The sequence below is a fragment of the Gadus chalcogrammus genome, chromosome 12 (assembly GCF_026213295.1).
Source record: "Gadus chalcogrammus isolate NIFS_2021 chromosome 12, NIFS_Gcha_1.0, whole genome shotgun sequence".
NCBI lineage: Eukaryota > Metazoa > Chordata > Actinopteri > Gadiformes > Gadidae > Gadus > Gadus chalcogrammus.
In genome coordinates, this window is record NC_079423.1 from 31,319,279 (window position 1) to 31,346,778 (window position 27,500).

At 48.9% G+C, this 27,500-nt stretch overlaps 2 protein-coding genes across 3 annotated transcripts in view; both read left to right on the top strand.

The window, feature by feature from the left end:
* The first annotated feature begins 7,893 nt into the window (after positions 1-7,893).
* On the top strand, positions 7,894-23,216 carry tie1 (tyrosine kinase with immunoglobulin-like and EGF-like domains 1). 2 transcript variants are annotated; one of them, XM_056604669.1, is made up of 24 exons: positions 7,894-8,200; positions 9,265-9,561; positions 10,119-10,229; positions 10,964-11,119; positions 11,386-11,517; positions 11,871-12,011; positions 12,417-12,545; positions 13,072-13,217; positions 13,891-14,035; positions 14,610-14,768; positions 15,547-15,687; positions 15,828-16,136; positions 16,432-16,722; positions 17,021-17,214; positions 17,366-17,512; positions 17,643-17,712; positions 17,901-18,011; positions 18,375-18,565; positions 18,800-18,913; positions 19,368-19,438; positions 20,613-20,653; positions 20,764-20,860; positions 21,062-21,161; positions 21,455-23,216. In XM_056604669.1, exons 1-24 carry the CDS (start codon positions 8,140-8,142, stop codon positions 21,524-21,526), a joined length of 3,426 nt encoding a protein of 1,141 aa, XP_056460644.1. In that variant the 5' UTR covers positions 7,894-8,139; the 3' UTR covers positions 21,527-23,216. The 2 variants fall into 2 exon arrangements, with proteins under 2 accessions (XP_056460644.1, XP_056460645.1); XM_056604670.1 differs by having other exon boundaries at positions 17,643-17,706; positions 21,455-23,215.
* Positions 23,217-23,518: 302 nt separating this feature from the next.
* Positions 23,519-27,500, top strand: part of mpl (MPL proto-oncogene, thrombopoietin receptor) — a 5,545-nt gene continuing 1,563 nt past the window's right edge. Inside the window, exons 1-11 of the mRNA XM_056604683.1 lie at positions 23,519-23,712; positions 23,967-24,090; positions 24,325-24,494; positions 24,976-25,127; positions 25,292-25,451; positions 25,630-25,741; positions 25,903-26,069; positions 26,376-26,518; positions 26,621-26,780; positions 26,903-26,984; positions 27,156-27,243. Of these exons, the coding sequence (XP_056460658.1) occupies positions 23,574-23,712; positions 23,967-24,090; positions 24,325-24,494; positions 24,976-25,127; positions 25,292-25,451; positions 25,630-25,741; positions 25,903-26,069; positions 26,376-26,518; positions 26,621-26,780; positions 26,903-26,984; positions 27,156-27,243 (1,497 nt within the window). The 5' untranslated portion in view covers positions 23,519-23,573. The remainder of the gene's footprint in view (positions 23,713-23,966; positions 24,091-24,324; positions 24,495-24,975; positions 25,128-25,291; positions 25,452-25,629; positions 25,742-25,902; positions 26,070-26,375; positions 26,519-26,620; positions 26,781-26,902; positions 26,985-27,155; positions 27,244-27,500) is intronic.

The following is a 27,500-nucleotide window of genomic DNA, read 5'->3' on the forward strand; positions in this document are numbered from 1 at the left end:
CTCTCTCTCTCCCTCTCCTTCTCCCTCTCCCTCCCTCTCTCTCTGTCTCTCTGTCTCTGTGATCGCTCTGCCCTGTAAGTCTCAGGATCAGGTCATGGCTTCATGAGTCAGTGAGCTCCAGGGATGGGAATCATGGGACAGGAAAGTGAGAGCTCAGCAGCCACTGAAGGAGAAAGGTTTCCAGCCCGGATGTGAAGGAATGAGGAGTCGGCTACCCTCTGCAACTCTCTTTTTTAACTTTTTCAAATTTAAGAATGGTTTAAGAATGCAAACAGAACATGCAGAACATTAAAAGTAATGTAATGATCTCTTTAAATTCTGCTTTCCGTAGTATCTATGGTTTTGCTTTTTAGACCAGATCAATGTAAGAGAGAATTGAACCCACACTGTGAAGTATTGAGTGTTTTAAATCACTGTTGTTTATTTCACCCCATTCTGCCCAACTGTGTCCTGAGGTGATACCTTGAGGGATATGAAGGACATCCCATCTCCTTCTCCACCTCCTCCACCTCCTACCTCCTCCTCCTCCTCCTCCTCCTCCACCTCCTCCTCCACCTCCTCCGCCACCTCCTTCTCCACCTCCTCTTCCTCCACCTCCTCCTCCTCCACCTCCCCCACCTCTTCCTCCACCTCCTAACCCACCTCCTCCCCCACCTCCTCCTCCTCCTTCCCCACCTCCTCCTCCTCCACGTCCTCCTCCTCCTGCTCCTCCTCCTCCTCCACCTCCTCCTCCACCTCCTCCTCCTCCACCTCCTCCTCCTCCTCCACCTCCACCTCCTCCTCCTCCTCCTCCTCCTCCTCCTCCACCTCCTCCTCCTCCTCCTCCTGCTCCTCCTCCTCCTCCTCCTCCTCCTCCTCCTGTTCCTCCTCCTCCACCTCCTCCTCCTCCTCCTGCTCCTCCTCCTCCACCTCCTCCTCCTCCTCCTCCTGCTCCTCCTCCTCCTCCTCCTGCTCCTCCTCCTCCACCTCCTCCTCCTCCTGCTCCTCCTCCTCCACCTCCTCCACCTCCTCCACCTCCTCCACCTCCTAACCCACCTCCTCCACCTCCTCTTCCATCTCCTCCTCCTCCTCCTCCACCTCCTCCACCTCCTGCTCCACCTCCTCCTCCTCCTTCTCCTCCACCTTCTCCTCCTCCACCTCCTCTTCCATCTCCTCCTCCTCCTCCACCTCCACCTCCTCCACCTCCTGCTCCACCTCCTCCTCCTCCTTCTCCTCCACCTTCTCCTCCTCCACCTCCTCCTCCATCTTTGCTGCTTGCCCTCAGAAGGGAAGTACCTCGAGGTCAAAGGTCATATAATCTCATGGGGCAAAAAAAAAGCAGTAATTCCTTCAAGACAGGAGGAAATAACAACACGTGGCATTATGCTGGACTAAACAATGGATAACAGGACAAATAAGTCATCCAGCATCTTCTGTTGCGCAGCAAAACCTGTGGCGCCATGCAGTCAATAATATAGTGGGCACTTCAGTTGAGTTGTGTATCTTATCCAGTATCCATATTCAGTATCAATATTGCTATTAGGGATGCAAACAATTAATCGATTATCGATTAATTGTCGATAAGAGATTACTCGATTAAAATAAATTACTTGCAATTAATCGCATTTTAACCCGTAATTCCCCAACCGTCAACGTGAGGGCGCACTTGACGCCAGACGTACTTGACGCACACGCGGGAACACAAGCGGGAACACAAGCAAAGCAGTGCCGTGTTCCAATACCCGTACTTCCATGAGTATACTTAAAGGAAGTATACTATCCGCACTGGCTAGCTACTACGTTAATTTTTCAGATGTGAGTGCTGTTCCAAATCACTCCGTGGTGCACTAACCGGAAATTACGATCACGACTGCCGCCGTGGCTCCTCCCCCGCAATAAACATCCCGCTTTGAACGGTGAACTATTTACGCCTAGCAGCTATAAAAAGCTATAAACACTATAAAAACTACAAAATGACTCTATTAATGCAGGCTATGTGGAAAATGCGCCGACTTTGGCTCAGCCTGGCTCCGCCTCTTCTGCTACGTAGCTAAGAAGGCTGCCGTTGAGTACGGGGAGTGTCCTTCGATCCACACTTCACGATTAGCCCGTTTTGAGTACGGCATCCGGGTCCTTGAAGTATACTTCTTTTCGCCGGATCTGAATTGGAGTACTGCGTACTCAAATTTTGGCTAGTAAGTACGGACAGTACGGGTATTGGAACACGGCAGGACAAGACAAACGAAAAGCGGGACACTGACACGACGAAGAGGGCAAAACGGAGTGCAGTATGGAGCCACTTTAAGTTGGTTAATGACGACAAAGACGCCAAATGCACAATATGTGGAAGTATTTTAAAGTACAACAACTAAACGACTTCGTTGAATTACCACCTAAATGTGTCACATTCAGAAGGAAATTCAGCTTCTCAGAAGAATTGCCGCTTATCAATTAATCGATCATCGATCGATAAGATGAAACAACTATCGATTAATGAATTACTCGGTAATTTGCATCCCTAATTGCTATGTTCCAATATTATGTTGAGAGACTGAGATAGGGGCGCCCTCTTGTTATACCGTGGATCACTGCACTGACTATCTGTGCAGTGTGGGACTAAATGGGACTTTTAGTATGTGCAAATGCTTGTTGTATGTGTGTGTGTGTGTGTGTGTGTGTGTGTGTGTGTGTGTGTGTGTGTGTGTGTGTGTGTGTGTGTGTGTGTGTGTGTGTGTGTGTGTGTGTGCGTGCGTGCGTGTGTGTGTGTGCGCGTGTATGGGCCCGCACGTGCATGTGTATGCATGTGTATGCATGTGAGCATTGTAAACGCTGCAGACAGCAATCAGAGAGGACTCCAAACTGTACCAGCCCTCCGCCACCACCACCACCTCCACCACCTCCACCACCCCAGACACATTGACATACACCCCACCTCCACCATCACACCACCACGACACCACCACCTCCACCACCCTCAGACACACTGACATACACCCAACCACCACCACCTCCACCACCTCCACCACCACCAACCCCCAGACACTCTAACATACACACCACCACCATGGAGGCTTTTTCCTGTGTGTTGCCCGAGACTGGAGGGTGATTCCTGCCTCCCCTCCACTGCCCCCCCCCCCTCCCCTCCACTGCCCCCCCCCCCCCCCCCCTCCCCTCCACTTCCTCCCGTATCAGCCTACTGCAGCCGCTCTTCCTGAGTCACACAGACGAGTGACAACTCATCTGTTTTTCTTCCTCTCTCTCTCTCTCTCTCTCTCTCTCTCTCTCTCTCTCTCTCTCTCTCTCTCTCTCTCTCTGTCTGTCTGTCTGTCTGTCTGTCTGTCTGTCTGTCTGTCTGTCTGTCTGTCTGTCTGTCTGTCTGTCTGTCTGTCTGGCTCTCTCTCTCTCTCTCTCTCTCTCTCTCTCTCTCTCTCTCTCTCTCTCTCTCTCTGTCTGTCTGTCTGTCTGTCTGTCTGTCTGTCTGTCTGTCTGTCTGTCTGTCTGTCTGTCTGTCTGTCTGTCTGTCTGTCTGTCTGTCTGTCTGTCTGTCTGTCTGTCTGTCTGTCTGTCTGTCTGTCTGTCTGTCTGTCTGTCTGTCTGTCTGTCTGTCTGTCTGTCTGTCTGTCTGTCTGTCTGTCTGTCTGTCTGTCTGTCTGTCTGTCTGTCTGTCTGTCTCTCTCTGTCTCTCTCTCTCTCTCTCTCTCTCCTCTCTCTCTCTCTCTCTCTCTCTCTCTCTCTCTCTCTCTCTCTCTCTCTCTCTCTCTCTCTCTCTCTCTCTCTCTCTCTCTCTCTCTCTCTCTCTGTCTGTCTGTCTGTCTGTCTGTCTGTCTGTCTGTCTGTCTGTCTGTCTGTCTGTCTGTCTGTCTGTCTGTCTGTCTGTCTGTCTGTCTGTCTGTCTGTCTGTCTGTCTGTCTGTCTGTCTGTCTGTCTGTCTGTCTCTCTCTCTCTCTCTCTCTGTCTGTCTGTCTGTCTCTCTCGCTCTCTCTTTCGCTTTAAACACGTTTTCTGAAACTATAGCTCAATTTCTCAAAACTCTAAACACAATCCTGAGAAGAGTTAATCATTTGTCAAAACTACACAAATTCTTCTCAAAACTATTGTTTTTTTCCACCAAACAGTAAACACAGCTATCAAATTAATATCTCTTAGAGAGCAACAATTAAACACTGGTGTGATCAATTAAAAGAATTCCATCAAAATGCTATTTACATATGTTTTGCCTTTATTTGGCCATGTTACATATTCCAATGTAGAATTTTTTTTAGAAATAGCTTTCTTTTTTAAAGTTGCAAATAGGTGGTACATATAGTATAAAAACTGTTGCCATATTATAAGATGATACAGTGAATATATCATATAAATATTGCATTGACACAATCAGAATAGGATACAATGCATATTTGTCTATCCAGTGAGCTCCAATGGGCTAAACTCACAATCCCAGCTTCCCAGAGTCATACTGTACACCTATAGTTGATGCTGCAACATTGTTCTGACAATACAACAATGATACCTATTTTGGTAAATTACAGTACAATACTGTAATTGCACTGATCAGTAAAATGAAGAACACTACAGTTAGAAAATGTTTAGACTGTCTTTCGGGGATTTGCCAGTTGAGTTTGAACAGGTGAAAAGTGAGTTAGACTTATTGGTAATTAGTTGTTGCATTTTGGAGGCCATTGTGATCCAGGTGAACCAAGTGTGCCTAAGGATGAGATTTGTGCTTAGAGTTTAGCAAAAATGTGAAAACAGTGGAATTGTGCTTAGAGTTTAACAGTCTGGAGTCTTGTTGATATGAGCTGTAAATCAGTTCCATTCAATCAAATCGTAACCCTTTACAAAAAGGGCTCATTAAATCACCGACCAGCTTTTCCTTCTGCTATGCTTTTGTAAGATGGCAGGGAAAAGGGAAAGGGGTAGAAGACCCAAACCTAAACATCCCATTCTCGTGTTCACAGAGAGTGATGTGATGGAGCAGGCCAGAACACACACCTAATGAGAGGCTAATGGGAGGAGGGGGGGGGGCTAATGAGAGGTGGGGCTGGCTAATGAGAGGTGTTGATGACACCCCCCTGAACCCCCCCCCCCCCCCCCCTCCTCCTCCAGCAGGAAGCGTGCGTGTGGAATCCCGCCAGCTCGCCACACAATGAGAGGAAATGGGAACTTTAACACAAACTTTCTCACAAAGTCAGAGAGACCCCTTGTCTCCGAGCTGCAGTATCACTTCCAGCGGCTGGCAGGACATAAGGCCCCCCCCCCCCCCCCCCCCCCCCCCCCCCCCCCAACACCAGACCACCACCCCACCTCCTCCACAGCGATAGAAACACTTCAAACACAAAACCACAACACAACGTGGTCCACGCCTGCCACCTGGGGCGCGCCACTGGGCGCTCTCTCCCTGATTCGGCGGCCGTTCAACCACCCGCTCCTCGCGTCGTTTGTGGAAGGGATTCTGAGCAGGAGTAAAGTTGCTCTAGAACATTCTTAACAGGACGAGGAAGTGCCATGGCTTCCTTTAAACAATATGCATGCTGTGACTTTCTGAACCGGGAAACAGATTTCGGCTGGGAGGAAGTGTGTTCCCACCACTTCTTCAAGATGGCGAAGTCGCCCAGCGTACCGTTCCCTCTGGGTGACTGTCTGTCCCCTCTGGGTGACTGTCTGTTCCCTCTGGGTGACTGTCTGTCCCCTCTGGGTGACTTTCTGTCCCCTCTGGGTGACTGTCTTTTCCCTCTGAGTGACTGTCTGTTCCCTCTGGGTGACTGTCTTTTCCCTCTGAGTGACTGTCTGTTCCCTCTGGGTGACTGTCTGTTCCCTCTGGGTGACTGTCTGTCCCCTCTGGGTGACTTTCTGTCCCCTCTGGGTGACTTTCTGTCCCCTCTGGGTGACTGTCTGTTCCCTCTGGGTGACTGTCTGTCCCCTCTGGGTGACTGTCTGTTCCCTCTGGGTGACTGTCTGTCCCCTCTGGGTGACTGTCTGTTCCCTCTGGGTGACTGTCTGTCCCCTCTGGGTGACTGTCCTTTCCCCTGCTCTGGGGCAGGGGCTCTGGGAGGTTCAGGAGGGTCCAGGCGGGGAGCCCTGTGTGTGTCTGTCTTCTGGTGATGTCCAAAGCAAGCACAACCCCCAAACCCAACCCAGAGCGCCACTGTCTCCTGAACGCTGCTCCTAGGAATGACCTCAAACAGCGTCTGGACACAATGGCCGAAGTCTGAGGAACACAGAGTTAGACCCCCGCCGACAGCTAGACCGGGGGTCTGGCTGTCGGCGGGGGTCTAACCCAGCATACCCCCCCCCCCCCCCGACCCCCCTTCAACACGCACACACACACACACACACACACACACACACACACACACACACACACACACACACACACACACACACACACACACACACACACACACACACACACACACACACACACAATTCACTCTTGCCAGAGATTTGGAGGCAGTGTTTCAAAGCCAGTGTTGCAGAAGACCAGTCACACAGCGCAGAGCTGGTTGTAAATGAGGCACCGGTGTGATTTCTGAAGTGTAACTGATACGCCTGTATGTTGCACACACTAAATACCCCTTAGATGTGGAATTATACTAGATTCAAAACCAATAGAAATACTAGTTGACCTACTTATTGAAACACTAATGCTTCTTCTATTTGTCCGTTTTGTTTGCCAGATACCTTATGTTGACATTGTGTGTGCGTGTGTGTGTGTGTGTGTGTGTCTGTGTGTGTGTGCGCGCGCGTGTGTGGATCCACTTTGTGCTCAATGTGTTTCATTGTTCTCACTTGTATATTTGTGTTTGTGAGCGTGTGCGGAGAGGGAAGTCTCTCACCTGCTATTGGCTGAACGCTGTCCGTATACGAGACCGCAGGCGCCAGACCGCTTTGTTTGGCTCGTGAAACATTGTGATCCGCAGTCATAACAATCGTTACCTTTCTTGTCTTTCTTATTAGTATTCACTCTGTCTTTGTCTCCCACTCACCCTCTGTTCTCTCTCACTCTTTTTGTTTCACTTTTTCAGATTGCTTATTTCTGAACTTACAACTTCTACATTTATTTGCAACGGAATGAAATGTTAAATAATTACATGAGATCTGTTCACACATGAGATATTAACAAAGAAAGACATGCAGGGAAAATTCGTTTTCTTAAAGGTTCCATTTACACAAAGAGACTTAAGAAAGCTCATGCCCTCAAAAACAGGAAATGTACCACAATAACAACTTGAGTCGGCTTGAAGTCAATTGTTTTTCGCTGCGAGGAAATGAAAGAAAAACATCCAATCAGCTATGGAAGCCCATTGCCCATACATTACAAAGATTTGAGTGGGAATGACTGAGAATTGATACACAACAAGCATAATGTTCATTATTCCCTAAGGCTGACTGTACAACCGAGAGAAAGTCAGTCGGCCAGTGAAGCAGCAGGGATAGTAACTCATAGATGGGAGAGAACAGAGCTGTTGCATTTGGCCCAACCTGATTGCAGCTGTTGTTGCATTCGGTTCGCTATCCCAACTGCACCAAGGGCGGGAGTGAACTGCACTGCAATGTTGGCTTGAGAGGCCACTCGATGTTTTCAAATGCAACAATTAAATAAATTCAGACTACAAAATCTACTATGAGCCTAAAGTGTAGCATTTGAACAGTGGCGAAATATTGCCTAGTGTGTCTGGTGTAACCTGCTAACCGAGTTTTTATTAATTATTATTATTTATATATTTATAATATTTGTTTGTGCCATTATTATTATTCTTAATAACAATAATAGTAGGCTTACACATTTTTTGGATACATGGACTTAAATGCTGACATGGTCGTGTGTTGCCCAACGCCTCCTGTTTCTCGCATCGTTTGGGCTCCACGACCCTCGGCTCCCCGTGACGCGCTTCCTTCCTTCCCACCCAGAGACCAGGACTCGGTCCTGCTGCTCTCGGTTCAGTGAGGGAATGTGATAACACATTTAAGACTGACAAAAAAGGATCACTGAACACATTTTATTCAAGACTTCGGTTTAATGGCTCACGGAATAATGCGTAAAAGCGCACGGTGACCCATCGGACACTAAGCACATTGGGCGGTTTGGAGGAATATATGACATGTTCAGCTTTGATTGAACGTTGGATTGTGATCCGAATTTGAAAGACAAATTTCCTAATGAGGATTACAAACATGAGGATTGTGTGGGTGTACATATTCTACTCATTCAGTTTGTCAGGTGAGTGCAACTTAGGCTACTTGACGCATACAACGAGTCATGCATGCGCCTCTAAAATGTATTTAAAGTGAGATAAGGTGTGAGATTATCGCGAGTATTTTATACGTTAATTTACCACTTTCTCACATGTGATCTCTTAATTTAAGTATTTGATCCGTGTATGCTACTTTTGTATTCCAGTTTAGTGTGATAAAGTTAAGATAAGTAAGCTACCTTCTCCTAACCCTGAGGGGGAACAGAAGCGCATCTCTATTTCCTGCTATTGTTCCAGCAGTGAGGGTCGGGGTTAGAGTCTGTGCTCCAATGCCACAGCAGGAATGTTGTTCCAAATGGGACATTATTTGGCGTCGCTCATATAGCCTGTGAACAAAAATAATGTCTTTGTTGTAGGGTAATGCACATTTTCAGTGGTATTTACTGTTACAATGCTGTGTAATTTAATTAGATACATTCCTAGAGAATCTATCTAGGATATATCAACAGTATCTATCTATCTATCTATCTATCTATATCTATCTATCTATCTCTCTCTCTCTCTCTCTCTCTCTCTCTCTCTCTCTCTCTCTCTCTCTCTCTCTCTCTCTCTCTCTCTCTCTCTCTCTCTCTCTCTCTCTCTCTCTCTCTCTCTCTCTCTCTCTCTCTCTCTCTCTATATATATATATATATATTAATAATATGATCTGAAATCCTGCTCAAATAAAGAATTCATGCACATGCGACCGACAGGCACGATAGATTCTGCGAAAAATGCAGGCGTAGTCAACACCAAAAGGATATTCTCCAAACGCATTTCAATCACTGCTAGCTGAGGGATGGCTGTGCCGTTTCCAACAAATGCCGCTCAAAGAAAAGCTCTTAAATCTTCCTCCAGCCCTCATGGTTGTGTTTGATCAGAATCACAGAACAATGCTCTCATCATATGGACAACACGTGGCCACCGGCGCCGAGAGGCCAGATGGACTTAACCCTACAGTCCGCCTCAGATCTCTAGAGCCCCTCGCCCTCCCGCTGTCACCGTCACTCGACCGCAGGCCGGTGAAAGCATTGTTGTGTGTCCCGGGCAGACGGCGTGATGGACCTGACCATGATCTCCACGGCGGAGGTCACCGACTTCAGTCACTTCTCCTTCTCCTGCATCACCGGCGAGCGCAGCCCCGCAACCATCGGCCTGGACATCAAGCGGGAGAACAAGATCTTCCTCGTCCCCATGACGCCGCAGTTCAGGGTGCAGCGGACCCGACCCAAGGAGGTGGTGGCCACCCACTTCCACAGCCTCGGATACATCGGCATCTTCTACTGCGAGGCCACGCAGGAGCTCCGCCCCCACGACAAGATCATCATGATCAACAACCCCGCCTCAGGTACTGTGAAGGGAGTCCCCATCCCCAGACACATCACCCCCCATATCAATCACCACATGTTGGGGCTATAGGAGACCCCATCCCCAGACACAACCCCACCATATCAGTCACCACATGTTGGTGATCATCAAATGGTCGTCTATCATTTGTACATCATCAAAGCTGGCTCATGTTGTTTGGGTTTGGAAGAGCCAAGGATCCCAAAACCATTGTTGGTTTTAAACGTGGTTAGTTGTGTTGTATGATCCTCAACACAGCATTCTATCCATTTTATTAACGTTACTTAATATAATAATTCACAAATTGGCGGTCTTTTTGTGATGTCTGGAAGCCACGACCGAGTGGTGTGTGGGGGTGTGGGGTCTCTCTGGGCAGCGGGGACTGACCCTGTGTGTGTGTGTGTGTGTGTGTGTGTGTGTGTGTGTGTGTGTGTGTGGTGTTTGTGTTTGTGTGTGTGTGTGTGTGTGTGTGTGTGTGTGTGTGTGTGTGTGTGTGTGTGTGTGTGTGTGTGTGTGTGTGTGTGTGTGTGTGTGTGGGGGCCTCTTACCCCTGTCCAGCTGACATGGTCCCGGCTCACATGACGGTGACGGCCGACCTGGGGGAGACGGTCCACCTCAGCATGCGGCTGCTGGACACCCAGAAGAGAGACGTGACCTGGAAGTACAACGGTGAGGCCTGACTGAGCGCCGGTCCTGGGGTCTCTCTCTGTTCAGTGCAGCCCTTCAGTCACGGGGGTCTGTGTGTGTCCGCCTGCAGGCAGTGTTGCCAATTTGGCGACTTTTTCGTTAGATTTAGCAATATTTGGCCATTCCCGGCGACGGAAAAACGGATCTAGCGACTAGTGGCAAAAAATAAAAAAGGGGACTTTTATCTTCTGTGTTATCCCACGTCTCCGCACTGCACACAGCTCTCTCCCCCTCCCCCTCTCTCTCTCTCTCTCTCTCTCTCTCTCTCTCCCTCTCTCTCTCTCTCTCTCTCTCTCTCCCCCCCCCTTCTCTCTCTCTCTCTCTCTCTCTCTCTCTCTCTCTCTCTCTCTCTCTCTTTCTCTCCCTCTCTCTCTCTCTCTCTCTCTCTCTCTCTCTCTCTCTCTCTCTCTCTCTCTCTCTCTCTCTCTCTCTCTCTCTCTCTCTCTTTCTCTCCCTCTCTCTCTCTCTCTCTCTCTCTCTCTCTCCCTCTCTCTCTCTCTCTCTCTCTCTCTCTCTTTCTCTCCCTCTCTCTCTCCCTCTCTCTCTCCCTCTCTCCCTCTCTCTCTCTCTCTCTCTATCCTTGACGTTTGCTGCTAACATGTTTCCCACAAGTTCCTCCTTGGAACTTGCCACACGCGCGCACACACACACACGCACACACACACACACAAGCACACACATACTCACATGCTGGATGCGTGTGCGTCCGTCTGCAGGGAACTACCACTACATGACGCCGTCCAACGACCTGCTGAACCACACGGCCGTGCTGGCGGTGGAGAACGCCTCGCGGGCGCACCAGGGCGTCTACAGCGCCAGCTACGTGGGCGCCAGCCCGCTGCACGGCTCCTGGATGAGGCTCATCGTACGCAGTGGGTTAAACACTGGAGCGCACACACACACACACACACACACACACACACACACAAACATTTTGCTGTAAATGTACGATAAAGTCTAACAGGGCATGTACACGTGTGTGCATGTGTGTGTGCGTGCGCGCGTGTCACCAGGAGAAACCCTCTCATTTTCTTTGATTGCATCCAGGATGACTCAAGTACATGAAGCACCGCACCATCCTCTCTCCGGGAGCAGGAGACAGTAGCCACGCCCAACACACTCTGATCTTGTTCTGCAGACTGTTCCAGTAAGAAGTGGGGGGAGAGCTGTCTGCAGGACTGTCCCGAGTGCCTCAACAGGGGGGTCTGCCACGACCGCGACGGGGACTGCCTCTGCCCCCCGGGCTTCATGGGAACCCGATGCGAGACAGGTTTGCCCTACACGACACGATACGATGCATTTTTATTAATCCCCCGCAGGAGAAATTAGTTTTATTGCAATAGCCGAGCAGCAGTGGAAAAACACAGGGTAAAAATAAATAAAATACAATGCAATAAGAATTCATAGTACTACTACAAACAAAAGTAGACGCTAAGTAGCTAACTAACCCTAAATGCTAACCGAAAATAAATAAATAAAAATAAATAAATTAATAAATGCGTTTATTAATTTGTGGGTTTGTGGGACATGTTCAGACACACGCACGCACGCACGCACGCACGCACACACACACACACGTGTTTGTGACTGGGATGTTTTACCCCACGCCCCCCCCCCACCCAGCCTGCAGGGAGGGGATGTTCGGTCGCAGCTGCCAGGAGTCGTGTGGCTCTGGGAAGGACTGCAAGGGGCTGCGCTTCTGCCTCCCGGACCCCTACGGCTGCTCCTGCGCCAGCGGCTGGGCTGGCGTTCGCTGTGGGACACGTAAGAAGTCTTTTACACAGATAGCACTCACAAGTTATTTATTGCGACGAATAAAATGTATTCTTTTATTTTTACGCATGCATAGTGTTCCCCTTGTTCTAAACTGTAGAGTTGTCGTGAAGAAACCCACAACAATATTCACTTTAAAACGTAGCTTTAACTTAATGTATTTGGATGGTTTACTTACAGAGAACATATATAGAACCCCTTTAGTCTCATGCGGGCCAGAGACCGTATTCAGCCGCACTGTGATGACACTGTCAACTCTAAGCGGCCATTGTTTAACACGCAACATGGTTCAATGCCGTGTTTAGATCATTTCTGACCCATTTCTTCTTGTGAAGGATGTGAGTTCCTGGTTAAGATGGCTACCGATCCGTTCATGTTCTCCCCGTTCGCCCCCAGCTTGCCCTGTGGATACGTACGGGCCCGACTGCCGGCTCACCTGCAGCTGTCTGAATGGCGGCTCGTGCAACCGCTTCAGTGGCTGCCACTGCCCCACGGGCTGGAGGGGACAGCACTGTGAGAAGTCAGGTAGGAGACCCCTCGCTCAGGTCGCCTCTTCTGCCTCTGCTACCCTTCTGTCTGTTCATCCACTCCTGCATGGTGTCTTTCTCACCGGGATAGTTGTAACGGTTTCAACCTCTGCCACCTGCTCTAACTGAGGGCTCTCCTGGTGTTCAGCTGAGGCCATCTTGTGTTGGGTTTAAAACAACAAATCCATAATAAAAGCCGGATCAGAGTTAAAACAGAGAAAAAGAAAGCGTCTGCTCTCTGTTCATCTCTGTCCTCCTCCTCCTCTTCTTCTCCTCCTCCTCTTCCTCTTCTTCTCCTCCTCCTCCTCCTCTTCTTCTCCTCTGTAATATATAAACATCTCCTCCTGTTCCTCCTCCTCCTCCTCCTGCTCCGCCTCCTGCTCCTCCTGCTCCGCCTCCTGCTCCTCCTCCTCCTCCTGCTCCGCCTCCTCCTCCTCCTGCTCCGCCTCCTGCTCCTCCTCCTCCTCCTGCTCCTCTTCCTCCTGCTCCTCCTCCTCCTCCTCCTCCTCCTCCTCCTCCTCCAGATCGGGCGCCCCAGATCCTGGACATGCCCAGCACCATCGAGGGGAACCTGAACTCCAGCCCCCGGATCTCCTGCTCGGCCTCGGGGAACCCGCTGCCGAGCCACACCAGCATCGAGCTGCGCAAGCTGGACAGCAGCGTGCTGAAGGTCAGCACGCCGCCATGGCCACGCTGGACGTTAGTGTAGGAGGAGGAGGAGGAGGAGGAGGAAGAAGAGGAGGAGGAGGAGGGGGAGGAGGAGGAGCAGGAGGAGGAGGAGGAGGGGGAGGAGGAGGAGGAGGAGGAGGAGGAGGAGGAGGGGGAGGGGGAGGAGGAGGAGGAGGAGGAGGAGGAGCAGGAGGGGGAGGAGGAGGAGGGAGAGGAGGAGGAGGAGGAGCTGTTCTCATATATGCTTGCAAAATTCTAGGTTTAATACCTCGTGTTCATGACAGGAATTACAAACATTGTTGTCCTCATATTGATAATATATAATTTTAACAATTGTTATCAAGATCTTTGTGTTTATTAGCTGGAAAACAAAAAAGTGGTTGGAGCCCAGTATGTTTCAATAATATTCTTTGATAAAAATTATTAATCTGTTCATAACAAGATCAAATTGAGCAATTTCATGCCACATGTCTTTCTAAGAGTCTTTCTTCCACACGTCATTTTTAGAAATGATAAAAAATCAATGTAAATTCTTCAAGCTGCGAACATAGTGCTGAGTGTGTGTGTGTGTGTGTGTGTGTGTGTGTGTGTGTGTGTGTGTGTGTGTGTGTGTGTGTGTGTGTGTGTGTGTGTGTGTGTGTGTGTGTGTGTGTGTGTGTGTGTGTGACCCCCAGGCCTCCCAGACCACCATGGACTCTGACAAGAGCACGGCCCAGTTTGAGATCCCCTCGCTGAAGGCTCTGGATGGCGGGCTGTGGGAGTGCCGGGTCTCCACCAACGGGGGCCAGGACTCACGCAAGTTCAACCTCATCGTCAGAGGTCAGAGTGCAGCCAGTGTGTGTGTGTGTGTGTGTGTGTGTGTGTGTGTGTGTGTGTGTGTGTGTATGTGTGTTTGTGTGTATGTGTGTTTGTGTGTGTGTGTGTGTGTGTGTGTGAGTGTGTGTGTGTGTTTGTGTGTGTGTGTCTGTGTTCGTGTGTCAATGTGTGTGTGTGTGTGTGTGTGTGTGTGTGTGTGTGTGTGTGTGTGTGTGTGTGTGTGTGTGTGTGTGTGAGCTTGTGTAAAAATGTGCACAAATATGTATACTAAATGATATAAAAATTTGGCAAAGAGCTAACAACACTGGTAAAGAAGCACATTTTCTAATTAATTGTTCTTTTCACCAGCCAAATATTAAAGGAATATGCCCCATATTCGCATCGCGGCTAAATCGTTTATAACGTGCGCGGAGACTTTGTAGTTAATCAGGAGGGACGTGAGAAAAGCATTTGTTTCTCGGTTGGCTGAGGCGAGACGGGCGAGAGTCGCTGTCGTAGGCTGGTCTGACGCATCAGACCAGCCTACGACTAAAGACACCACTCGTTCTCATGATCCGTTCTCCTCTCCCCTCCCCAGAGCCGCCCGTCCCCGCCACCCCCCCCAAGCTGCTGGAGAGGAAGAGCAAGCAGCTGCTGGTGATGCCCATGACCTCCCACCAAGGCCACGGGCCCATCCAGTCCACCAAGCTGCTCTACAAGCCCATGGACAACGGTGACTCCTGGTCCTCCATCATCGGTGAGCCACCTGTTGCACCTCTTACAGCAACGACTACTGATAAAATCTAAAATCTAAAATCACATTAAGGGTAAGAATATTAGTAATAAACAAGCTATTCACCGGTGCACGTCATGGCTCCTCTATGCCTCCTACAGGGGATATCTTTGTTCTTTAGCACTGGGTCTTTTTTCACTTATAGAGGTGCCCCCAATGTGCACGGCAAGTTTCAAGTCTATGCTACCTTCTGAAGTAAAAAAAGTTTGTATTGGCAAAACCGGGTGTAATTTTTTATTTTGAGGCGGTTGTTGGGGTGTTGTCACAGCTAAATGTAACTGATAAAGTAACTTGTAATCTAACTTAGTTACTTTTAAAATCAAGTAATCAGTAAAGTAACTAAGTTACTATTTTAAGGAGTAACTAGTAATCAGTAATCAGATTACTTTTTCAAGGTAACTGTGGCAACACTGGTCAGGGATTGTATAATATAAGATAATTTGCATATCTAGAATTTGCCGTGACTGCTATTTTTTTATGTTGTCAAAAAAAATCACATTTAAGATCTGGCAAGTCCATAGGTCATGTTTATGGAATTCTGGGTCATTTTGACTTTTGGACGAAGACAGACAATATTAGGCAAGACTTCTAAACCTAAAAAATACAATACAGGAAAGGGCGGTTTGTGAGCAGCGTGTTCTCTCAAGCAGCGACTCATGTAGTTCCTCTCCTCTCAGTGTACAGCGGCCGAGAATGACTCATGTAGTGTGTATTAACCGCTACACACTACACTTCCTCTCAGTGTACGGCGACCGTGGGCCCATCACCCTGATGAACCTGAAGCCGTCCACGCGCTACCAGGTCAGAGTTCAGCTGACCCGCCCGGGGGAGGGGGGCGAGGGCGCGCCCGGCCCCGAGGCCATCATGGAGACCGACTGTCCCGGTACGGAACACACACACACACACACACACACAGACACACACAAACAGACACACACACATGTGTGCTTAGTCCACATTGATTAACATCATCTGCTCTGACCACCACCGCGCCCCCCCGCCCGCCCCGCCCCGCCCCCACAGAGCCCACCGCGCGTCCCGAGATCGACATCAGCTCCATGGAGGGCCGCAACGCCACGGTGCGTTGGCGCCTCCCGCCGGGCAGCCCCGGCGCCACCGGGCCGGGCGAGGCCAGCGGGTTCCTGGTGCAGCTGTTCGGACCGGCGCCCTCCAGCACCAAGCTGTGGGAGGAGACCACGCTGCTCAACGTGCTGTCCACCAGGTTCCACAACCTGGAGTACCAGCGGGACTACGTCGCCGTGGTGCTGCTGGTCAACTGCGGCAGCCAGGGCCCCGCCTCCAAGCCCTACACCTTCCGCCTCAACAGCCAGGGTAACCAGCGCCTCGGGGGCGGGGGGGTCAAGGGTCAGGCAGGAGGGTCTTGTTTTTTGACGAGCTGGCTGTCGCCCTGCGTGGTCGACGCCGTCGTCGGTGTGTGGATGTGTGAATGATTGGTTGTAGGTCGCTTTGGGTAAAAGCGACAGTAAAATCCCCCAAAATGTCGGTATAAATGACGGGCCGACCGGTCCATCTCTGTGCCTCCCATTCCCTCCCAGCGTGTTCATCTCTAGACGAAACACCCACACATGTTTTGCGTGTTGTTGACCGTGCTGCCCGTGTCCCTCAGGCCCGTCGTCCCCGCGCAACGTGCAGGCGGTCTCCCTGTCGGTGTCGGCCGTGGTGGTGCGCTGGCAGCCCCCCGAGGACCCCAACGGGGGCATCATCAAGTACGTGATCGAGTACCAGCCGGTGGGCCAGGGCGCCCCTCACCCCTGGGTGGACACCGACGACGGCAACAAGACGGCCAAGGAGGTGACGGCGCTGAACGGCAGCACGCTGTACCAGTTCAGAGTGCGGGCGTTCTCCAAGGTCCCCGGGGAGTGGAGCAAGTTCGTCCAGGCCGCCACCATGGTGGACGGTGAGGCAGGGGCGGGGTTATTGATGCTATCATCGACTTACTTATGGTTGAGGGGGACAGATGCAGGGCACATCGACAAACTGAGAACAGACATCCAATGCAAGTGTCACCTAAAGCTTGACCAAGCTTTAGGTGGAAATGGGATTATCTCCAATCTATTCCAGGTTGCTCACATTTGGCCCTGAGCAGGATGGCCCAGAGAGCTCCCTGTTGCGCTCAATGGAACCCAACGTCCCTCACTCTCTCCCCCCCCCCCCCCCCACTCCCCCCCCCCCCCCCCCCCCCCCCCCCCCTCCAGGCTTCCTGAGCTTCACCCCCACCACCCAGGGCGTGGGGATCGGGCCGGGCGGCGAGGGTTACCAGCTGCTGGTGGCGGTGGTGGGCTCGGTCACGGTCACCTGCGTCACCATCCTCCTCGCCCTCCTGGCCCTCTTCTGCATCCGCAAGACGCTGCTGAACCGCCGACGCACCTTCACCTACCAGTCGGGATCGGTGAGGACCCCCCCACTCAGCCCCCGGAGACAGACATACACCGTAATCTACGACGGGTTTTCATGACTAGTGGCGACGGGGGATTCATCTTTGATTCGAGCCGTGTTCTTTTTGTCGGAGATGAATCGTTTCCTGTGTCCTCGTCCTCCAGGGCGAGGAGACCATCCTGCAGTTCAACTCCGGGACCCTGACGCTGACCCGGAGACCCAAGCCCACGCTGGAGCCCCTCACCTACCCCATCCTGGACTGGGACGACATCAAGTTTGAGGACGTCATCGGCGAGGGAAACTTCGGCCAGGTCTGTTACTTCATTCCTCCGTCTCCCCGCGCGGGTGGGCGCTCCCGCGGGAATCCTACTTGAGTCCATTGTTCTAGTTTTATGACGGGATCGAATCGTTGGACTGACAACGTTTTTTTTCCACATCTAGGTCATCAAGGCCATGATTAAGAAGGACGGCAACAAAATGAGCGCCGCGATCAAGATGCTCAAAGGTAAAGGTAATTTATAAAAATGTATGCATCATAAATCCACACGCAAACCTTTGATAGAACACAAGTGACCCACACTCACACAACCCACAACAGAACTGATCCGATATGTAAAATCCCATCCACTCCCTACTCTAACATTTCTGGAGAAAGCCTTTTCCGGTGACTCACTCTGCTTTGTGTGTTGCTTCCTGCAGAGTTCGCCTCGGAGAACGACCACCGAGACTTCGCCGGGGAGCTGGAGGTGCTGTGCAAACTGGGCCAGCATCCCAACATCATCAACCTGATCGGAGCCTGCGAGAACCGAGGTGAGCAGGCGCCCCCTAGTGGCCCTTCTGTATCGGTACACATGCTCCTGTGAACGTCAACTCCCTGGTGATAGGACATCCTAGATGCATAGAAGATGGGCATTGGAAAAAAAACAACATTTACAGTTAGGGTTACAACGATATCTCAGGAGAGGCACTTATAACACTCAATGTGGATGCGTAGAATAACACACATTCACCATCCACTTAAAATCTGCTGACTGGTCGTTTAGTTTGTTATAAACAACAGTTATTGACAATGGTGGCCATACCATAGTCCTTGTATCACATCTGCATCAGAACTCCATTGAACTCCATCTCCCTCCCCTCCGCTCGGTCCGTCCGTCCGTCCGTCCGGCTCAGGCTACCTGTACATCGCCATAGAGTACGCTCCCTACGGGAACCTGCTGGACTTCCTGAGGAAGAGCCGGGTGCTGGAGACGGACCCGGCCTTCGCCAAGGAGCACGGCACGGCCTCCACCCTGACCTCCCAGCAGCTGCTGCAGTTCTCTGTCGACGTGGCGACCGGGATGCACTACCTGAGTGACAAGCAGGTAGCAGAACAAACTGACTATAATAATATTAACACGACACAGCACATCATTAGTGTGGCTTGCTTTGCAAACAAACAAATTATAATGATATTAATAAGACAGTAGTCTGGCTTGCATTGCAACGACATAAATCATAAAAATAAGACACTGAATTAAAGTAGCGTTGATCCATGATTCCTGTATTGACTCTTTAGCCATCTCCGTTCTCTTCCATTCTCTTCCTCTCCTCTGCAGTTCATCCACAGAGATCTGGCCGCCCGGAACGTTCTGGTGGGAGACAACCTGGTGGCGAAGATCGCAGACTTCGGTCTGTCCAGAGGAGAGGAGGTCTACGTGAAGAAGACGATGGTATGTGGCGGAGAGTTGATGAAGACGATGTACAAAGCAACCAACAGGCCTGGGACAGCTCCGAAGAGAAAAGTTCTGGGCCATTGTTGCTTTATGTCCTTTATGTACATGGTCGCCCTTTATCAAGCTGCAAAGGACATGACTATCACCTCAGGAGCAATGAGCAACTCACACATGAAGAGGGGGGTTATCGCAATGTATAGATTTTAATTTATTTAATTTAAATGATAGGTCCAGTATTATGTACTTAAATGTCATGTTTATAACAATTTTATATCTATATATCTCTTGTATTTGAATTGATGGGAGCCGAGACCACAACTAGAGGGGAACAATTAGAAATGAGTCTTTATAACGCATCATCTCTATTAGAAACAATACATCTATCTCCCATAATAACGCAGAGCGAGTTGCTTGTGGCGTCTTGTGTGACCGTCTCGATGTGCGCCCACAGGGCAGGCTGCCGGTGCGCTGGATGGCCATCGAGTCCCTGAACTACAGCGTGTACACCACCAAGAGCGACGTGTGAGTACCCCGAGGTCAAAGGGCGCCCGCCCCAAACGATGGGACGCCCTCCCCCCCCCCCCATCCCGACCGCACAGCCGAGGGAATAGGAAATCAAACCGTCTGTTAGGATGTGGTGCGTTACAACAGACGACTACTAGTCATGCGGAGAACGTCCCGGACCATGACGCAGTAAATTCATTTCCCACGCACAACCTCATGGTTACTGGCCAAAAGGTTCACTCTGGTCCCTCCTTCTTATTGTTTTGGTGTCGTTTGCACAACCGCCACCATAAGTCTCCAACAAGCAGGTCTATAACATTTCACAAGAAGTAATCGTCTCATACACAAAGATATACCACACACAAACACTCACAGACACACACACACACACGCACAACATCCTTCCATCAGTGTGTGTCAGCGGTGAGGTTGATACGGTCGTGCTGGGGACTGATAAGCAGGCAGGAAGTGTGGAGATACAAGTTAGCAGTCAGACACATTGACCTGTCAAACCACGTACTATTTATACATACTACTGCAACTTACTCCGAGTCCTACAGTACAGTTAGAGACAGATAAGAAGAGAGGGAGAGAGGGAGAGAGAGAGAGAGAGAGAGAGAGAGAGAGAGAGAGAGAGAGAGAGAGAGAGAGACAGAGACAGAGAGAGAGAGAGAGAGAGAGAGAGAGAGAGAGAGAGAGAGAGAGAGACAGAGACAGAGAGAGAGAGAGAGAGAGAGAGAGAGAGAGAGAGAGAGACAGAGACAGAGACAGAGACAGAGACAGAGACAGAGAGAGAGAGAGAGAGAGAGAGAGACAGAGACAGAGACAGAGACAGAGACAGAGACAGAGACAGAGACAGAGAGACAGAGAGACAGAGAGAGAGAGAGAGAGTCAGCGATCAACATCCTCCCTTCTGCTGCATCAGGCCAACATTTTGCTTTATTATTTCCTGCAAATTAAAAAGCGGTTGCAATTACAGTTCAGTAGGTCATATGCAATTTGTTACATATCAATTCCTAAATGTAGCCTACATTGCGTTTACATGAACACACAGAGTTCCGATATAGTCGAAATTTCACATTTTATAAATCAACTATTAAGTCAACACAAAGTGAGTTAGTTCCTTGAACTCAGAGAGCTCAGTATCTCTGTGTGCTTAATGACGAAGCTGCTCTCCTTCTCCCAAACACAGGTGGTCGTTTGGAGTGCTTCTGTGGGAAATAGTTAGCCTAGGTGAGTAAGATCCAGATTCCTATGTTCTCTAATGCTGACTGTGACGATGCAGTGTGATGATGGAGGCGGGACAGTGGCGATGATGATACTGATGACCGTGCCTGTGCCAGGTGGGACTCCGTACTGCGGGATGACGTGCGCGGAGCTCTACGAGAAGCTGCCCCAGGGCTACAGGATGGAGCAACCCCGCAACTGTGACGACGAAGTGTGGGTGTTCAATCTCCGTTATTGTCTCACCAAAACCTTTACAAGGACACCCCTCATCATGTTATGACTATATTAATGTTCAAAGCCATCTTTATTGTTATTTCCGAAATATGTGCAAGACAAATGGAGGAATCGAAACTGCGTTTGTCTCTGACCCCCGGTGCAATAAGGGCTTATGATATGATATTCTCTTTCCCCCAGATATGAGCTGATGCGGCAGTGCTGGAGGGACCGGCCGTACGAGAGACCCCCCTTCTCCCAGATCTCAGTCCAGCTCAACAGGATGCAGGAGGCCAGGAAGGTGAGAGGCGCAAGACTGCTGCCTTGTTGTTCTGTAGTGGAAGGAAAACCACACCTTCTGTGGTTCTGAATGGTGCTATTCTGTCTTGATGCGCGGCTTTTACAATTCTGGTTTCACTCAAAGACTACAAGAGTACAAAAACATATTTGACCTTCTGCTCATCCATTACAGAATGATACAGTAACTGATCTCTCTTTACATGATGGTTGAAACCTCCCGTAATCGATCCCACTCTACGGTAAAGTAACGTATGTCCACTGTTCGGTTCTTCCTACCACTGAACCGTCTTCCAGGCCTACGTCAACATGGCTCTCTTCGAGAACTTCACCTACGCCGGGATCGACGCGACGGCCGAAGAGGCCTGACGACCAGCGCACCCACGCCCCGGTGCGCCCCACTGCCCCCGTAGGAAGCACCGAGGCTGGGCACCGCGCTACGGCCACCCCCCTACCGCCCCCCGCAGACCCAGGAGCAGCGGAAGGAGCAAGGCCCCTCTCGGGTCCAACGCCACCTGGCTATAGCAGGGGGCTGGGGGAGACTCTTTGTGGAGCTGTGGAACCACTGGGCTGGGAGTGACCACCAGACCGATAAGGCACGCAGGCGCCCGGGGGATCAAGGTTGAAGACACCAAGGCCCAATCCCATTTCTACCCCGTAAGGGGTAGAAATGGGATTGGGCCAAGAGAGAGAACCGTTCTAGCGCTGGCTGAGTAGCAACTCTCTGAGCTGTCACTTTGGTTTTGCTGGTGGAACAAGTGCGGCTAAAAGCGTCAATGTTATCTCCAGCATCAGTCTGCGAGCAGAGGGGGATGTGGTCAACGGGACCACAGAACTATGGACTATCTTCTCTTCATCTGCACCAGCAGACCAAGGACAATGATAATGTATATATATATATATATATATACAGTATATATATACACAAAGAATAGACAAGATAGGTGTTCTGAAAGACATGAAACCTCAACATTTGCCTCAAGTGTTCAGATCTAAACAGAACCCCTAAAGCACACTGGATGTCAGCAGTTAAATATTGTGTTTGTGCCTTCTAGACTGCATATCACTGCCATGTGAATGTACTACTACTACTACTGTATACTATATATTTTGGGCTCTCCTTTAAGAAGCCTCTCTTCCAATTGTACCCATGAATACTACAATTCACTTTTTCTAGAGACTATGTGAAGTATATCTGATATGATGTTTTATATGCGATGTACCGTTTGTACATTTTGCTGACTGTATTGTTTTTAATACTATTGTTATACATTGTACTGTATTATTTGTTATATCTTCCGGCCCAGGGATTGCAGATGTAAAGTATCTGTGTAGCTAACTCTCGTTGGGCATAGCCCCTGTTAAATATACCAATAAAATAAACTACTGTAGTCCTACAGCTTGAGGCTTATGAATCCCATGCAGCCTTCATAATAGTGTGTCACTACTATACTACTACTCTGTATAAAGACAACACACAGAAATACATGCATGAATCTATTGCAACATGGTTGGACCATTGTTTCTGCAGATATTTGTGAGGCATGTCTTTAGGCTGATGCAAGCTGGCTAGAAATGATAAAAGTGAACCACAGAGCAGGCTTAAGGAGGGTTTGTTTGTGTGTGCAACTGTGCATGGAGGGTGATGAGTTGGGTAAGTGGGGCAGAGGAGTCTGGTGGTAAACATGGTCTTCCTGGCTGCACCGAGGAGATGTGTCATCGGGTTTCCTCCAGAAAGCCACAACCGGTAGAGAGCTGTCTGTCAAACAGGGCCCCTCTGGGCCAGCTTCCTGATGACCGACCCACAAACACACACTCAATCTAGTACTACGTTTGACGTACAGTAGGTCTAGGAACATACAATTCCGATGATCAGCCATTGATAACCCTAACAATTTTTTTTTTTAAACGATGGCGATCAAAAATTTGTGCAGGATATAAAGTTGTAGGATTGCCATAGAGCCACCTGAGCCAACTAACCTTGGAGTCAAATTGCTTGCATAAAAATTGAAGAAAGGACAAAGTGACACAGATTTTTGTCTGATTTGGTGTTTGACCACAATTTACTAATTTAATAAGGGTTACATAGTACATTTCTATGCATGTTTAATTTCTGTAGCATTTAGCAAGAAGTTTATTTTCTCTTACATTTATCATCTGGAATGGTGGACTCACTGCTGGAAAATAACAATCCTAACCCAAAAGGAAGTCAAAACCTTCCTGTCAATTCTCTCTCTCTCACTCTTTCTGGGGCAAAAAAAACATACAACCCTAACCCTAACCACAAAATACTCCCCACCCCCCTTCTCTCAATCCTACCCCCCCCCCCTCTCTCTCTTCTTTCCCACTCGACAACAACAATCCATTTCAGACACAACCGTTCCTCCGATATATAGCTCCACATCAGTACCCATGGATGTGGCACCTAGAGGGTCTTAAGGCCATGGATCAGGCCCTACTGGGGGGACTCTTTCTGGCCGCTGTGTGGATGCAGCTTGGCTGTATGGCTGATGGACATGGCAGGCGTGGATCTATCACACACTTGCCCATGAAAGGTGAGTTTGTTTTTTTATTGCTATTGTTTGACGACACAAGACTTCAAAACTGTCATTTAAATTAAGACAAGTTAAGTGTATAATTTATGCAACTAATTCAAACATGAGCAAAAGAGATTTGTCAGTTTTTCTGGGACAGAGGAAGGCGTGAGTTGGTATGAAGTACTCGGACGGCAGAACCATCTGAAAAGGAGATGAGAGAAAACTAGAAGCCAACAAATCAATGAGTTCTATCTTTGTTGGTTTCTGAGCAGATGTTTTGCTGTTGAAGGATGAGGCAGACCCCAAATGTTTCAGCAGAACAGAATACGATCTCACCTGCTTCTTTGAAACTCCAGACAACAAGACCTTTGACTTCTTCTACAAGACTGATGACGTGTAGGTTGTTGTTTTTACAATGTGCATTGTTTATGGACGTTCTCCATTCAATCATGAATCATCATTTTGGGTAGATTAAGACAAACCTGCTTATTCTTTTACGAATGCATTAAAGGAAGTTTAAATGAATTGAATGCAAATAAATAATTATTAAGACCGCTCTCAATCTTATTGAATATACGGATGACATAGAGACTACCCAGACACTGCCAGTGACCTTGTCCGTCTGTCCAGGGAGAAGAGATGTGCTCTGAGGCTGCAGCGGGCCGAAGACGGCTCCGTCCTGCACGTCTGTCTCTTCCCTCCTGACGATACTTATCTGTTCGTCCTCACACACCTCCGGGTGACGGAGGCCGGGACCAACCGCACCCTGTACACCCGCAGTGTCAGCGTGGAGGACCAGGGTGAGGAGAAGCTCTCCCCCTGGGTCACACACACACACACACACACACACACACACACACACACACACACACACACACACACACACACACACACACACACACACAGAGACAGACAGACAGACAGACAGACAGACAGACAGACAGACAGACAGACAGACAGACACACACACACACACACACAGACACACAGACACACACAGACACACAGACACAACACCCCCCCACACACACACAGAAAGACACACACGCATACATACATACATACATACATACATACATACATACATACATACATACATACATACATACATACATACATACATACATACATACATACATACATACATACATACATACATACATACAGACAGATATACATACATACACTCCTTTCTTCCTTCCTTACATGTATGCATGCATAATGAATATTAACTTTAGCTTCTATTCAATAGCGTATCATATGATTTGTTTTCATTTTTAGTTCTCCTAGATCCGCCTACAAATATGTCCCATTGCCATACTGGCTTTCCAGGCCAGCTGCAGCTAACATGGCAAGTGGACAAAGCGTGGGAAAGCAAGGTGCATTATGGGATACGGTATTCATCCAACAGGTTGGGAGAAAAAAACAAAGAGGTACATCTGACCGATCATTTCAATTAATGCCACGCAATATCTATACTTTAGTTGATTGCAATTCAATTTACAACTTAAAATTTGCAAAGATTCAAGTGAACAACTGGTATATCAACTCTTCTAAAGTCATGAGGATCTATATATACTTTTTGTGATTTCTCCAGGGAGACAGGGACCAGCTCGAGACCCTGACGTCACTGGTGCCAGGGGAGGTGCTCCAGTTTCAGATTAGAATAAATGTTATTAAATATGGTCTGGACGAAACCAGAGGACACTGGAGCCACTGGTCCAAACCGGTGGCAGCGATGGTACCCCAAAGCGCAGGTGTGAGTGGGAGACGGAAATAACTCATTTGTTCTCTGTATGTGAGTGTATGATTGAGATTAAGAAAGAGAGAGCGAAAAAGACAGCAAGATGATATTCTGTTTAGGTAGTCACCTTAAAACCTTACAGAACAAATTAGGTAATGATTGCAGTCATTCTCTCTTCCGTCTCTCTTCAGTCGACATCTCACTTGAGTGCTACACATCTGACCTGCACAACTTCACCTGCCAGTGGGACGAGAACATCTACAAGGACGTCACCTACAAGCTGTTCTACAGACACAGTCCCAGGTACAATCAAACGCTCTGCACAAATTTGAACACCGCAGTATTATATACAGACGACTACTGCACTTCTCAGATCAGATAACATGAATTTTCTGTGCCATATGTTAAAGCTTCACCACTTCCTGACGGTTTGGTTATTTCTTTCCAAATGGTTTCTTGAATAGTAAGTCACTGGGTTGGACAGAGTGCCTGAAGAGCTGCAACCGGAGTGATCGGTGCCGTTTCCATGGAGACGAGACCCAGTTGTTCCGGGTCAAACTGGGAGCAAGTGGCAGCCCGGCTCCCCTGGGCCGAACCTTCTACTCTGATGCCTTCTACCTCAACGGCAGCAGTGAGTCTTCTCGCTTTAACATTTGCTGGCTCTTGAGTGGAAAAGCTACTCTTTTTAAAACAGAAAAGAATGGCCAACAACAAAACTGCACAGCACAAAATAATTGCGATGATAAAATCATTCAATACAATACAATGCAATTGTATTTATATGTATATTGCTGTATTGTTGAAAATATGGAATTGTGAATTAAAATCAGTATAATTGCCATGTCTTTGTAAAGGCAAAATTGCTATCAGATTAATGCTGTGTAAGTCTTGGAGCATGTGCAGATGTGTGTCCTTATACTGTAGATTCATGTTTCAGTCAAAACAGCCCCACCAGGGCAGCTGGAGGGGAGGATGGACAGCGGGGCACTGTGTCTGTCCTGGGCAGCTCCTCTCCCAGCCCTCTCTGCCCACCTGCTGTACCAGGTCCACTACCACACCAGGGAGGGCGGACCCTGGCTGGTGAGACGTCACCGCACGCCTCACACCTCCACAACACTCAACGCTTAGGGGTTCAAACTCTAAAATGTCAAAGCTCACGCTTCTCAAACCCCATCTCCTCAGACGGTGTCGTCGAAAGGTCCGGAGACAAGGACATGTCTGGAGGGTTTGACAGGAAGTCAGTACAGTGTGCAGGTCAGAGCCAAGCCCAATGGGACTTATTTCTCCGGTCAATGGAGCGACTGGTCACTCAAACTCTCCGGATCCACCCCCCCCGACATGGGTGGGTCTTTAGAAATGACATCCAAATATATCTTATATTATATCTTATATCTTTGACATTTTTTGGTAGACTGTGGTGACGCCATCTCTAATGACTATGATCCATATCTGTATCATGTGCAGGGGCTATTCTCATCTCTGGCATCCCTCTCCTGATGCTAGTGCTGGCCATCGTCCTAATTTCTCTTATTTCTCGGTATCTCAGGTAGGGTCTGCGGCCTGTGTGTTCATCTAGCTAGCAAGTGTGGGGAAGCTGATTTCATTCATTTGTTGTAAATACAAAATAAATTGTAAGATCTTTGTATTAGTACTCAAGTCTATTCAATGCACCATTTCAGCATAATCAACGTTCATTATAATTTTTTTTCCTGTTCAGTAAGTTTAAAAAACTACTGTGGCCACCGATTCCAAACCTTGATAAAGTGTTGCAAGGCTTCCTGGCAGAAATCAACGGGCAGACATGGGTAAGAGGCTTTCATATCTGTAACAGTGCACTAGTGTGTCATTTTCCCAACCTTTAAGGCCTGCGATCTCCTGAAATGTGAACATGTGAGAAAAGGAAGGTCTCACAAGGCAACTGTGACAGAATATGATTGAGACTATCCTTGCATCTGCTCCCTCCTCTTTTTAACCCCTTTATCGTGAGTGGTGGGTAGTAGTTCGCGGAATAATTTGGTCTGTAACTCATAGACCATTACAAGGATCAGACCATCCTTCATCG

Bases quoted from the DNA above. Each gene is read 5' to 3' on its own strand.
- tie1 (XM_056604669.1), top strand. From the start codon at position 8,140: ATGAGGATTACAAACATGAGGATTGTGTGGGTGTACATATTCTACTCA. The intron at 10,230-10,963 runs GTGAGGCCTGAC...GTCCGTCTGCAG, and splicing joins CGTGACCTGGAAGTACAACG to GGAACTACCACTACATGACG. The intron at 18,012-18,374 runs GTGAGCAGGCGC...CGTCCGGCTCAG, and splicing joins CGGAGCCTGCGAGAACCGAG to GCTACCTGTACATCGCCATA.